The sequence below is a fragment of the Stomoxys calcitrans genome, chromosome 2, assembly GCF_963082655.1.
Source record: "Stomoxys calcitrans chromosome 2, idStoCalc2.1, whole genome shotgun sequence".
In the NCBI taxonomy this organism is placed as follows: domain Eukaryota; kingdom Metazoa; phylum Arthropoda; class Insecta; order Diptera; family Muscidae; genus Stomoxys; species Stomoxys calcitrans.
Window position 1 is genome coordinate 49,197,092 of NC_081553.1, and position 14,760 is coordinate 49,211,851.

The 14,760-nt window shown below is 41.0% G+C and overlaps 1 protein-coding gene across 1 annotated transcript in view; it reads right to left on the minus strand.

Annotated features, from left to right (window-relative positions):
- The window catches only part of LOC106091085 (cation-independent mannose-6-phosphate receptor), a 376,815-nt gene that overhangs the window by 225,339 nt on the left and 136,716 nt on the right, over positions 1–14,760 (minus strand). Inside the window, exon 11 of the mRNA XM_059363767.1 lies at positions 4,218–4,364. Coding sequence (XP_059219750.1) covers positions 4,218–4,364 — 147 coding nt within the window. The remainder of the gene's footprint in view (positions 1–4,217; positions 4,365–14,760) is intronic.

Genomic DNA, 14,760 nt, shown 5'->3' on the forward strand with positions numbered 1-14,760 from the left:
ACTGACCATCAGAATAAATCGAATATTAATAATGACCATTGTGTTCGCGAGGCCACAACAGCAATGAAATGCAGTCATCATTCGATGCATCATCATCATCATAACCATAGACAAAAGGGCCAAGGTGACTACACCTGCTCCCATCTGACCAACCGACCGACCCGACCGACCATCTTCCGGGCCCCTCTACCTCCCGTAGTCGAACATTTATTTTGTGGCAATTGCTACATTACCTAGCAATTAGTAGAGTGAAAATTACGCTTATATCTGCAATTATGAAACCATTATGGAACTGTCTGATGGTGGTTACCAAAACGGACTTGGCAACTTGCCGCAGTGTATATTCATAGCTGCTCTACAAATACACTCACACACAAATACAAACCTCTGCCACCGCAAAGAGAATATGGCCCTTAAACAAAAAATCGCTAAATTTAATTGCAGAAAATAATTCCTTTTGAGAGGGCTTTTGGAATGACAATGGCGCCGCAGTTGCCACTGCCGCGCTGCCACCGCCTACCATTTCGGCCAACTAGCGTAGAATGTAATTAAACTTCTTTGGATGCCATCGTGTGTAGCCAGCCAGCCAAAGAGCCAAATTTAATGAGAAGTTAGTTTGTATTGTGTGGGTGTTTTTTGGGGCGTGGAATGAGAACATTTTTTGCAATAAAAAATGCCAAATGCTTTAAAGTTACAAAAAATCATTTATTTAATTTTCATAGTCACTTTTTTGAGAAAGATTTGAAATTTTGCATAAAATCTTTGTTGGAGTAGATAAATGGCAAAAAAAAAAGGTTGATCAAGACTTGATATCCTTTAAAATTTCATTTAATTTTGGTTTTCATTGCAAAATAAATATTTTTATTAGGAGACATGGTCTTAGGGGTAGGAGCGGTCCACATAGAGTCCTATATTTTAGTTATACATGATGAAGGTGTAGCGATACTTCAAATATTAAACAAATTTGGATGTGAGTTTGGTAGGCTACCTGCAAGTAGATTCAATTCATATACTCCTATATCGGTCTAAATATCATTACAAGGGTGGTAGGAAAATTCGTCGAAATTCGCTGTGTATAAAAAATTTTGTTGAAATTTGCTGTTTATAGGAAAATTTTGTCGAAATTTGCTGTTTATAGAAAACTTCATCGAAATTTACCATTTTTAGAAATAATTTTCTCAAAGTTTTTTTGTTTGTAGAAAAATTTGTCGACATTTGCTGTTTTAAGAAAATTTTATCGAAATTTGCTGTTTATAGTAAATTTTGTCGAAATTTGCGGTCTATAGTAACTTTCGTCAAAATTTGCTGTTTATAAAAAATTTCGTTGAAATTTTTCCGTTTATAAAAGTTTTCGCCCAAATTTGCTATTTCTATAAAATTTCGACGAAATTTGCTTTCAACGGTAAAATTTTTTGAAATTTGCTGTTTATAGGTGATTTCGTCAAAATTTGCTTTATATAGAAAATTTTATCGAAGTTTACAATTTTTACAATTTTCAGTCATTCCGTAACACTCAGAAATATTCGTCCAAGACCCCATTGAGTATATGTATTCTGGACCGTCCCGACGTTCTGAGTTGATCTAGCCATGTCCGTCCGTCCATCCGTCTGTCGAAATCACGGTAGCGGTTGAACGCGTGGATCTAGCCGCTTGAAATTTTGCACAGATACCTAATATTAATGTGGGTCATTGAGGATTGCAAATGGGCCATATCGGTTCAGATATGGATATAGCCCCCATATAAAACGATCTCCCGATTTGACTTCTTGAGTCCTTAGAAACCGCAATTTTTGTCCGATTTAGCTGAAATTTTGAACGTGGTGTTTTGTTATGACTTCCAACAAATGTGCCATGTAGCTCCCATATAAACCGATTTCGCGATTTGATGTCATGAGTGCTTACAAGCCGCAATTTTTTTCCAATTTGGCTAAAATTTTGAAAGTGGTGTTCTGTTATGACTTCCAACAACTTTACCAAATATGGTGCAAATCAGTCTATAACCCGATATAGCTCCCATGTAAACCGGTTGCTCGATCATCTTTGTTCGGTTTCTAGAAGCTTTAATGTTCTTCACCCATCGGTAAATATGTCCGCTTTTGGGGGTGTTTAGGGGTGGAGCGGACACTCAGAAAGACTTGGCCCCGAATAAAATCTAATTCGAGCTCTACTCTTACATACCTTTTATTTGAGCCCCATATTGCCAAGGTCAGTAAATATGTCTTATTTGGGGGTTTATAGGGATCGATCTTATAGGGGCGACCCCTAGGACCCTTGTTCCCGAAAGTTGATATCAGATTCGTGCTCTACTCCGAAAGACCTCTCATTTGAGCCCCATATTACCATGGTTGATGAATATATCCGTTTTAGGTTGTTTTTTTTTTCATTTGAGCCCCATATTGACATGACTGGTTTATGTATCTACTGGGCGGGCTTGGGGGAGGGAGCGGTCCCCTCTTGCCATCCCACCCCTAATTAAAATACCTATTTTCTGTTTAAGGTTACCATGTGCAAAAAAAAAATGTCGCTTCAATCGCACCACCCATCTCCGATATCTGGCATTATTGAAAATTAGGCTAAGGGGGAGGCGGACCCTCCCTCCCTCCCCCTCTAGATGTGAAAAACTGTAGTACACCAGTTTACCAACAGTGTCATTTCATGAAAATTGGTTCAGCCGTTTTTAAGTCTATACGGAGCATACAAACATAGATTGACTTTTTAAATAAAGGGTGATTTTTTATCTATTATCTTTTTGGCAACACAGGTTTAAACAGCTTACGCACGTTTCGTGTTTTGTTTCACTGTCAAACATCTTCAGTTTGGTCTATAATTTAATCATGAATCGTCGAAAAACGCTTGCAAATTATCTGTTAAGAAAGTTTATCGCTCATATCTTCTATTTTATGGTCAGTTTAATGGACTTATTGAAGCGGCTAATCGGGCTATTGAGAGTAAATTTCGCACAAAATTGACATTGTTAGACATTAAACCACCAACACGGTTACGTAGAGTGCGAACTGAAGAAAATATCGTAGCTTGTAATGATGACCATCAAATATCGATTCGTCGCCGTTCGCAGCAATTGGGTCAACAATACTCAACAACGTGGAATATTTTGCGGAAGGATTTAGGTGTGAAGACTTTCAAAATACAGCTGGTGCAAGAATTGAAGAAGAACGATCTACCGCAGAATCTTCGTTGAATGGGCTCTTGGAAAGTTGGCCGAAGATTCACTTTTTTAACGAAAAATTGTGTTCAGCGACGAAGCTCATTTTTGGCTGTATGGGTACGTAAAAAAAAGAATTGTCGATTTTGGAGTTAAGTTCAGCCAGACGCATTGCAAGAGCTACCAATGCATCCAGAAAAAGTCACAGTTTAAGGGCTGGTAGCGTCATTGGACCGTACTTCTTCAAACATGATGCGAATCGTAACGTAACTGTGAATGGTAAGCGCTACTGTGAGATGATTTCCAATATTTTCTTTACCCAAAATGCAAGAGATTGACTTACATGACATGGGTTTTTAACAAGACGCCATGCCGTACAGCACGCGTAACAATGGACTTATTGAGAGGCGAGTTCGATGAACATTTTATTTCACGTTCGGGACCGGTCAATTGCCCGCCTAGATAGTGCGATTTAACGCCTTAAGACTATTGTGGGGCTATGTTAAAGCTCATATCTATACAGACAAGCCCGCTTCGATTGACGCATTGTAAGACAACATTGAAGCATTTATTCCTGTGATACCGGCCGAAATGTTCGAAAGAGTATGCCAAAATTGTACTAAGCGGATGGACCATTTGAGGCGCAGTCACGGTCAACATTCGCATGAAAAAATCTTCAAATGTATGGACCGTACTATCGATTCAAATAGGGAATCGAAGCAGTGGTTTGAATTTTACGTGCTTTTTTTTGAAAAACTTTCCTATAGCTTTTAAAAAACACCCGTTATAAAATTCTCTGGTTAAAAGAAATCTTGTCGAAATTTTCTGTTTATAGGAAATTTCACCCAAATTTCTTGCCAATGGTAATTTTTTTCGAAATTCCTTGTTTAGAGAATGTCCCGTCATAATTCACTTTGATAAGAAATCTTTCCAAAAGCTCTTAAAAAATCACACTTTATAAGACTTTCTGTTTAAAAGAAATCTCCTCGAAATTTTCTGTTTATAGGAAATTTCATTTAAATTTCTTGCATAAGAATAGAAATTTTATACTTACTCGTCCAGCTCGCATTTGACAAGTAAATTCAATTTTTGATGACAATTGAGATTTCGCATCCGTTGGACATTGAGCTCCCAATAAATAACGCAGCTCGGCACTAGTTCGATTGGTGCCCACCAAAGAAGCCAAAGGAAAACCAAGACTCTGCAAGAAACAGGAAAAAGAAAAAATTGTTTAGACTGAAAAAAAAACTTGGCTATAAAATATTTTATTTCTGTTTTTATACCCTCTACAATAGGATGAGGGTATATTGACTTCGTCATTCCGTGTGTAAAAATTCAAATTTGCCCATGAACATTTCATTATCATTATCATTATCATTATCATTATCATTATCATTATCATTATCATTATCATTATCATTATCATTATCATTATCATTATCATTATCATTATCATTATCATTATCATTATCATTATCATTATCATTATCATTATCATTATCATTATCATTATCATTATCATTATCATTATCATTATCATTATCATTATCATTATCATTATCATTATCATTATCATTATCATTATCATTATCATTATCATTATCATTATCATTATCATTATCATTATCATTATCATTATCATTATCATTATCATTATCATTATCATTATCATTATCATTATCATTATCATTATCATTATCATTATCATTATCATTATCATTATCATTATCATTATCATTATCATTATCATTATCATTATCATTATCATTATCATTATCATTATCATTATCATTATCATTATCATTATCATTATCATTATCATTATCATTATCATTATCATTATCATTATCATTATCATTATCATTATCATTATCATTATCATTATCATTATCATTATCATTATCATTATCATTATCATTATCATTATCATTATCATTATCATTATCATTATCATTATCATTATCATTATCATTATCATTATCATTATCATTATCATTATCATTATCATTATCATTATCATTATCATTATCATTATCATTATCATTATCATTATCATTATCATTATCATTATCATTATCATTATCATTATCATTATCATTATCATTATCATTATCATTATCATTATCATTATCATTATCATTATCATTATCATTATCATTATCATTATCATTATCATTATCATTATCATTATCATTATCATTATCATTATCAGTTATGATGGAATACTGCGAATGGAAATGCCAGACGGAACCTTTCTAGTAGGATATGCTGATGACATTGCTGCAGTCATCACGGCAAGAGACACGGAAGGCGCTGAGCGCAAATTACGGCAGGTGATGCTAAGGGCAAGGGACTGGCTAGATTCCCATGGCCTACAACTTGCGATGCAGAAAACGGAACTACTTCTCCTAACGAGAAAAAATATCCCAGTGGAAGTGGATATGCGTATAGACGATATACTGGTGAAGACCAAGAGATCGATCAAATATCTAGGAATCCGACTAGATACAAAGCTGACCTACGCAGAGCAAATACGGCACGCGACAACAAAAGCCTCAAAGATAACGGCGCAACTTAGTCGACTGATGGCAAACATAGGTGGGCCTCTCCCAAGCAGGCGCAGACTCTTAATGGAGACATGCAATAGCATCCTCCTCTATGGAAGCGAAATATGGGGCCAGACACTGCAGACGGCATACCGAGCGAAATCCCTGCTCTCGGTACAGAGGACGGCGGCACTTAGAGTCATATCATCCTACCGGACAGTGTCGGAGCCCGCAGCCCTTGTAATAGCCGGAATGGTTCCGATAGACCTGCAGGCCATGCAGCGCGCCAGGCTCTACACCGAGAGGTCCAACACTCAAAGAATACAGGACGGGGCCCAAATGGATCATACACAGGCCATACGAGAGGAGACTACCGAGAGATGGCAACAAAGGTGGACTAGCGAAAATCGGGCCAGATGGACGCGACGATTAATACCCGATGTACGGATATGGAAAGAAAGGAAGCACGGCGACGTCAACTATTACGTCACACAGATGTTAACAGGACATGGTTACTTCCGGAAATACCTGCATAAAATGGGCAAATGCTCCTCAAGCAAGTGTATTTATGAGGAGGTTGAAGTTGAAGACGATGTGGAGCACACTTTTTTCCACTGCGAGCGCTGGGTTGAAAGACGCAGCGAGTTGGAAGCAGCGATTGGCGACGTTACGCCTGAGACAATAGTCCAAAAAATGCTGGAGGACGAGAGAAAGTGGGAGGCGGTGAAGAGATATGCCGAACAAGTACTGCGCAGGAAGAAAGCTGACCTGGACGCAGCGGCGTAGAGTATAAATGCGGAGGTCTGGACGCAGACACAATGAAGACGAAATGGATAATCACCAGATATGGGGTCCACCTCGAAGTAATGCGAAAGCGGTTCCGAGGTGGAATTAACTCCCAGGGGGTGTCACAGGGTGGGTTTTTAGCCGGTACCGTTGACTACGGAGCCCGGCATAAGGCGAGAGACGCACTCGTCACATGCGTAAAGCATTTTCCCATCCTGACCCGCAAAAAAAAAAAAAAAAAAAAAAAAAAAAAAAAAAAAAAAAACCATTATCATTATCATTATCATTATCATTATCATTATCATTATCATTATCATTATCATTATCATTATCATTATCATTATCATTATCATTATCATTATCATTATCATTATCATTATCATTATCATTATCATTATCATTATCATTATCATTATCATTATCATTATCATTATCATTATCATTATCATTATCATTATCATTATCATTATCATTATCATTATCATTATCATTATCATGGTAGGGCCGAGCTCAGGCTACTATCGGGGTCAGCAGGTGGCGGATGGCTGAACGACCTAAAGGTTAGCTGTGAAAAATAAGCAGCCCCCGACCACGAGCGGTGAAGACCGAGGACATGCTACAAAAAGGCATTTATAGCCAACGACGTCTTCGCGACATGGCGAGTGGATGCCGCCAGTTGACTAAGTATCCACCCACAGGGGTGCTCTACAGATAGATGCAGTCTGGGGAGTGATGCCCCCGTGGATTCCCCAATCAAGGGGACTTTGACCCTGGCGCGTACACTGGAACATGATTTTGATAACCGATTTGGATTGATGCTACGAGCTGACGGCTGTGGTATTCTGTTACCTGAGTAGGAGGGAGTGACATCCCTCTCGAAATGGCTTTCAGGCTAATGCCACCGCTGCCTCCGTCCCGTTAAACCCCTGGCAGCCCTTAGGGAACGATCTGTGCCTCGTAACCATTAAGTTGGTAATGTAGGTTCTGTTGATACGATATCCAGATTAATGCCCGACCTGGCTCTGAACGCAAGTACTCATAAGGTCTTGCGTCAACCCTCGCGAGGACCTCACTGCTTGCAAAGGGACCCTCGGGGTCATCGCTCTGCGAAAGGGCGACTACATTATCGGACACAGACAACGGCTCTAAGTGGGGACCCGATTAAAATGGAAACACCCATTAACATAGCAGCAGAGGAGATGGAATCGATCTTTGGAAGAAGATCGAAAGTACATCGATCACCGGTAAATTCTCCACTAGCCTCCGGGCCCAGTGCCGAGAAAGAGAAGGAGGTAAGAAGTATAGCGTTAGACTGTACCCCAGCGGAGAACAACGCGGAGACATGCGAGAACAGCACCAGTTCTCCTAGACAAGAGTTCATCTTGAAGATGCGACTTTCGGAGGAGGAGGCGCTTGGAAAGTGCAAGAAAGTCCTTCGCCAGATGCGACTAGCTATAGGTAGGCAGAAGAACATTAGCAGGGATGTCCAAAATGGTGTGTCTGAGATAGAGGAAATCTTGGACATTATTGGGAGCTACCGCAAAAACTGGAAGGCCGCGGAGAAGCAGAAACAGCAAAGCAGGCCAATAATAGCGGAGACTCCCACGACATCAACCAACATGTCGACGCCTTCTACGGCGCAAAACAAGAGGAGCGCGCCGAGTCCAGTCGAAGAAAATCCTGGCAAAAAGAAGAAGGATAAAGCTGTAGAGGTGAGACCACCGGCGAAAACAGCCGGAAAGAGGAAGCCCGACAAAGAGGCTGAGAAGAAGAAGCCCGAAGAAGAGGCAAGAACGTCAAGGAGGAACCCGCGGCGAAAACCGCGCGCTCGGAGACCACGGAAACCCAGGCAGCGACCAGAGGCCGTGTTAATCAAGCCGAAGGAGGGGCATAGTTACGCGGACGTGCTCAGGGACCTCAGGCGAAACGCGAGACCGGAGGAAGCCGAGGTCGCCATCCGCTCCGTCCAGAAAACGAGAACGGGTGCAGTTCTTCTCGTGATGGGCAGAGGAGGAAACAAGGTGTTCTGCGAGTCCCTCAAAGGCGTCCTTAAGGAGGCTGCAGTCGTGCAGGACATGAAACCGAAGGCGACAATTGAGATCCGTGACTTGGACTCCCTCTCGACCGCCGACGAGATCACTGAAGCAGTGATCAAGGCAACGGGAACGACAGCTGGAGAAGTGACTGTGCAGCTGACAGCACTTAATTCAAAGGAGCAGAGGAGGGCCTTCGTTTCTCTGCCAACTAGCTGCGTCAATATTTTGTTGAAGACCAGCAGGCTCCTGATAGGAATGACGAATTGTCGGCTAAACTATCGGGATGAAAGAAAGCGCTGCTTCAGATGTTTTGGAGCCGGCCACCTACAGTGGGAGTGCAAGGGACCCGACAGGAAAGGAATGGGACTATGCATTAGATGCGGCGAGAGTGGGCACAAGATGAAGGAGTGGCATAACCCTCTGAAATGCTGTATTTGCTCGCAGAGGGGAAAAGGCCCGACGGATCATCTTCCTGGGTCAGAGAGATGTAAAGGAGGCAAACAGCAGGCATGCTGAGAATACTGCAGGCCAACATGCACAGGTGTAAAGTCGCACATGATCTCCTATCACAGATAGTCGCAGAACAACGTGCTGACATCGTGATTATAAGCGAGCAATATGGAAGGAGAGATCAAGGGTCCTGGCTGGAGGATCCCACAAAAACAGCTGCTATCTGGATCCCATACCGCAATGGCATCTCACCAGTAAAGAGCGGAAGTGGAGACGGTTACGTCTGGGTGCAGTTAAACCACTTTACGCTGTTTAGCTGCTACCTCACTCCTAGTGACAGCATCGACGCCTACGAGGCAAAACTCGATGAGATCGAGGACACAATGCGTGGATTAGACGGCCATCACGTAGTAGCTGGCGATTTCAACTCTCGAGCGGTGGAATGGGGCATGCCAACAACCAACCCAAGAGGGAGACGAGTTCTAGACATGGCCGCAAGAACCGGTTTACTCGTTGTAAACACTGGAGACGTGCCAACCTTTAGGCGACCCGGCTGCGAAGGCACTATACCGGACATCACCCTTGCGTCCGAGGAAATCATCGGAAAAATAACAGAGTGGAGCGTACTGGAAACTTACACGGCAAGCGATCACCAGTACATTATGTTCTCCTTCAATACTGGAGGGAACACAGTTAACGAGGAAAGGAGCACCAGTACACGAAAGTGGAACGTGAGCAAGCTCGACTCCTCAAAACTCCTGGCGGAAATCGACCGGCAAGCCGTGTGGTCAGAGCTGGATGAACTAGACGTTCCGTCGACAGTGGAACGGGTGATGGAAATCATAGAGTACGGATGTAAGAAATCCATGCCAAAACTCAAAAGGCCGAGGGGAAATAAAACCGCAGTGCACTGGTGGAATGATGCCATAGCTGAGCAACGAAGCAACTGCATCAAACTAAGACGCAGATACACGAGAGCTCGTCGCAGGGGCACGGCTGAGACAGAACACGCTCTTTACAAGGAGGCAAAAAAGATACTCGCTGCCGAAATAGAAAGGAGCAAGAAAGAAAAGTGGGAGGAACTAAGAGAAGATATTAACCGAAATCCTTGGGGCCTCGGATACAAAATTGTGATGGAGAAGCTCGGCACACGGAGCCCAACAGCGGTGATGGACGGGAGAACAATGGAGAATATAGTCCATACACTCTTTCCCCGACACGACCGTATAGAAGACGAAGTTAATGAAGAGCCAACGGAAAACATAAACCCGTTCACGAAAGAGGAGCTAAAGAATGCAGCCCGCAGCCTCCAGAGCAGAAAAGCCCCCGGCCCCGACGGAATACCGTCCGAGGTAATCAGGCTGATAGCCGAGAATAGACCCGAATTTCTTCTTGAAATGTTTAATCGGTGTCTAATGGCAGGTGTTTTTCCGGAAGTATGGAAGCGACAAAAGCTGGTGCTCATAAGCAAAGGCAAAGGTGATCCAATATCCCCATCCACATACAGACCACTATGTATGCTGGATACGGCCGGCAAGCTTTTGGAGAGACTACTGAAGCCACGGCTCCAGGACGCCATCATCGAGGGAGGTGGACTCTCAATGAGACAACACGGCTTCCGGGCAGGAATGTCCACGATCGGAGCCCTCAGAGATGTGGTGGAGATAGTAGAGGTGGCTAGGCAAAGGAACCACTACTCCAGGCCAATTGTCCTCTTGGCCACACTGGATGTGAAGAACGCTTTCAACAGCCTTAGATGGTCTGACGTCCTCAAATCGCTCAGAGAGGACTTTAATATCCCGGCGTACCTGATGAGAATAATGAGAAGTTACTTGAGTGACAGGGTACTTATCTATAATTCTCAAGATGGAACGAGTGAATATGAGGTCACATCAGGAGCGGCGCAGGGCTCCATACTCGGACCGGACCTCTGGAATGCCAGTTATGATGGAATACTGCGAATGGAAATGCCAGACGGAACCTTCCTAGTAGGATATGCTGATGACATTGCTGCAACTTGCGATGCAGAAAACGGAACTACTTCTCCTAACGAGAAAAAATATCCCAGTGGAAGTGGATATGCGTATAGACGATATACTGGTGAAGACCAAGAGATCGATCAAATATCTAGGAATCCGACTAGATACAAAGCTGACCTACGCAGAGCAAATACGGCACGCGACAACAAAAGCCTCAAAGATAACGGCGCAACTTAGTCGACTGATGGCAAACATAGGTGGGCCTCTCCCAAGCAGGCGCAGACTCTTAATGGAGACATGCAATAGCATCCTCCTCTATGGAAGCGAAATATGGGGCCAGACACTGCAGACGGCATACCGAGCGAAATCCCTGCTCTCGGTACAGAGGACGGCGGCACTTAGAGTCATATCATCCTACCGGACAGTGTCGGAGCCCGCAGCCCTTGCAATAGCCGGAATGGTTCCGATAGACCTGCAGGCCATGCAGCGCGCCAGGCTCTACACCGAGAGGTCCAACACTCAAAGAATACAGGACGGGGCCCAAATGGATCATACACAGGCCATACGAGAGGATACTACCGAGAGATGGCAACAAAGGTGGACTAGCGAAAATCGGGCCAGATGGACGCGACGATTAATACCCGATGTACGGATATGGAAAGAAAGGAAGCACGGCGACGTCAACTATTACGTCACACAGATGTTAACAGGACATGGTTACTTCCGGAAATACCTGCATAAAATGGGCAAATGCTCCTCAAGCAAGTGTATTTATGAGGAGGCTGAAGTTGAAGACGATGTGGAGCACACTTTTTTCCACTGCGAGCGCTGGGTTGAAAGACGCAGCGAGTTGGAAGCAGCGATTGGCGACGTTACGCCTGAGACAATAGTCCAAAAAATGCTGGAGGACGAGAGAAAGTGGGAGGCGGTGAAGAGATATGCCGAACAAGTACTGCGCAGGAAGAAAGCTGACCTGGACGCAGCGGCGTAGAGTATAAATGCGGAGGTCTGGACGCAGACACAATGAAGACGAAATGGATAATCACCAGATATGGGGTCCACCTCGAAGTAATGCGAAAGCGGTTCCGAGGTGGAATTAACTCCCAGGGGTGTCACAGGGTGGGTTTTTAGCCGGTACCGTTGACTACGGAGCCCGGCATAAGGCGAGAGACGTACTCGTCACATGCGTAAAGCATTTTCCCATCCTGACCCGCAAAAAAAAAAAAAAAAAAAAAAAAAAAAAAAAAAATCATTATCATTATCATTATCATTATCATTATCATTATCATTATCATTATCATTATCATTATCATTATCATTATCATTATCATTATCATTATCATTATCATTATCATTATCATTATCATTATCATTATCATTATCATTATCATTATCATTATCATTATCATTATCATTATCATTATCATTATCATTATCATTATCATTATCATTATCATTATCATTATATTTTACTTTATTTCATTTGTGTAATGGGTTAATAGGCCAAATGATACAACACACCAACCATTGCACAATGCGTTTTGTCTCTTGGTAGAGGGAGAGTGAGAAGACCCATCAGGTGGACGGTTCACAGGCCGTACGTTGATAAGGGTTGTGCTTATATCAAAGTTATTACAAAAATAATGAGGATATGAAGTGAATACGACAACCTAGTTGTAGTCTTTGTCTTTGGTAGTAGTGATGGACTTTTTCAACTCATACTTTTTAAGCACATTTCGGAAGTCATGTAAATGACATATATTCTGTTGTTGCTGAACGTTAAGGTTCAAATCCCGGCCGGGTTCCAACGTATTTCATTAAGAAACTGCAGAGTTACTTTCCTTATATCGATGATATGTTTTATGACCAATTTTGTCTTAAGCCCCATGTTCATTACTTGACTTTGCTCACTTGCATTGCACACTCACTGCTAGGACATATGCCAAGATAAATCTCAAAATTATGAGTTTTATTTTTCCAAAGATTTATGCCATGATTATCATTACAACATTTGCATTGCAATGTCAACTTAATGAAAACCCATTGTTCATTGGATATTCTTGACAATTGTTAACTAATCCATTTATGTCCCATTGAACATACACAAAATCTTCTGTCCTAGTCGTCGTCGTCGTCGTCATCATCGTAAACCATTATCTCTGGTTTGTGTAATTTTGCCAAATCACACAAATGCTCAAATAATTCCTCTCAACAAATCACAGACAGAAGAAAGGACATCATATGAATTTTTGCAACGAATGTTGCATGCATTTTCTGTGTGTAGAAAATAAATTGAATTCTTTTATGAGCATATTTGAGGATAAATGAACAATGAAGGATATGAGCGAATGTGTATGAGTGCATAGGACTCATAATAACAATTGAAATAATGGAGCCCACTAAACATCATTGCAGCAAGGATCATCCTGCAAACATTTTTAATCGCCAAACAATCTTTCACATAACCTCAAGCCAAACTATCCACGATATTATAATCACAAAGGTCAACAATACACAATATAATATCATTCGCGAATCTTATAGATGAAGGGTAAGTTCAAGGATGAGATCATCTAAGAGTCGTAGACGATTCCCCAGTCGTCAGGAGTTGTGTCCTTAAGACGAATCTTCTGGAAGAATCTTCCGCGAATCTTTCACATGAGTTCCTAAAGAGTAAGTCAGAAGAGTCTTGGAAGATCTTAGAATTGCGCAAGAATCGTGTGGAAAGAAATGAGTGTTTTGGAAGATTTATAAAATACTCTTCTGGAAGAGTCGCCCATTACTCTCCTAGAAGATTGTTTTTTCCATCACGGGGACGAACATACTTTACTTGAATTGGCTATGACAGAACATCTGTTCCACTAGCCGTAGAACGTAGAAAAGCGTTCCAAGCGCCTCGATTTTCTGCGCTAATTTTATAATCTCTGACACCAAGTTTCGATGTGTCCCACCACTTGATTTCTCCATTGGACTTTTGGTCGTCCCGTCCCCGGTTTTGGTCGTCCCCCTTGTGTTTGCCTTCAAAAGACTTTTTTGCTGGAGACGAACGCTCTTTCAAAATTATGAAAAAAGTTTGTAGGGTAGTTTCTCAATAATCACAATGCCGTCCTTGTTTATGTGCATGGCAGTGTGTGTGTGCAAGAGTGTGTGTGCAAGAGTGTGTGTGTGTGAATTTGTGTCTTTGGTTTTATGTATGCAGCTGACAATTTAACCTCATGACTGGCAAGATGTAAACCCCACTCTATTGGATTTTCCATTTTAGCTATAATTTGTAATAAGAAATTTCTTCAAAGTCTATGTGCATCCTGTGACTACGTTGCACTGGTTTAGAGAGATCCAGGCTAACAAGATAGGATATAGGAGGGCAAGCAGCATGACCAAGAACCATGGGGAAATCAAAAACGATGGACAACAAAATCAGAAATCAAATTCTATGAAATTTCATAATATAATAATTTTAATTTTGTATAAAAAATAAATAGAAAAAATAAAAACTAAATCAAAATTAAAAAAAAAAAAAATAATATAAAAAAAAATTAAAAAAAAATTAAAAAGGGATAAAAAAAAGGGGAAAAACATTAAAAATAAACTAAAAAAAATGTTAATTATTAATAACTAATAATTAAAAAAAAAATTTTAAAAAAATTAAATAAAAATTTAAAATAATTAAAACAAAAAAAAATACTTAAAACAAATATGTTAAAAAAGGACTTAAAGAAATTAAAAATAAATAAATAAAAAATTTTTAAAATAAACAAAAAATTAAAAAAAAAATTAAATAAAAATTAAGAAAAAAACAA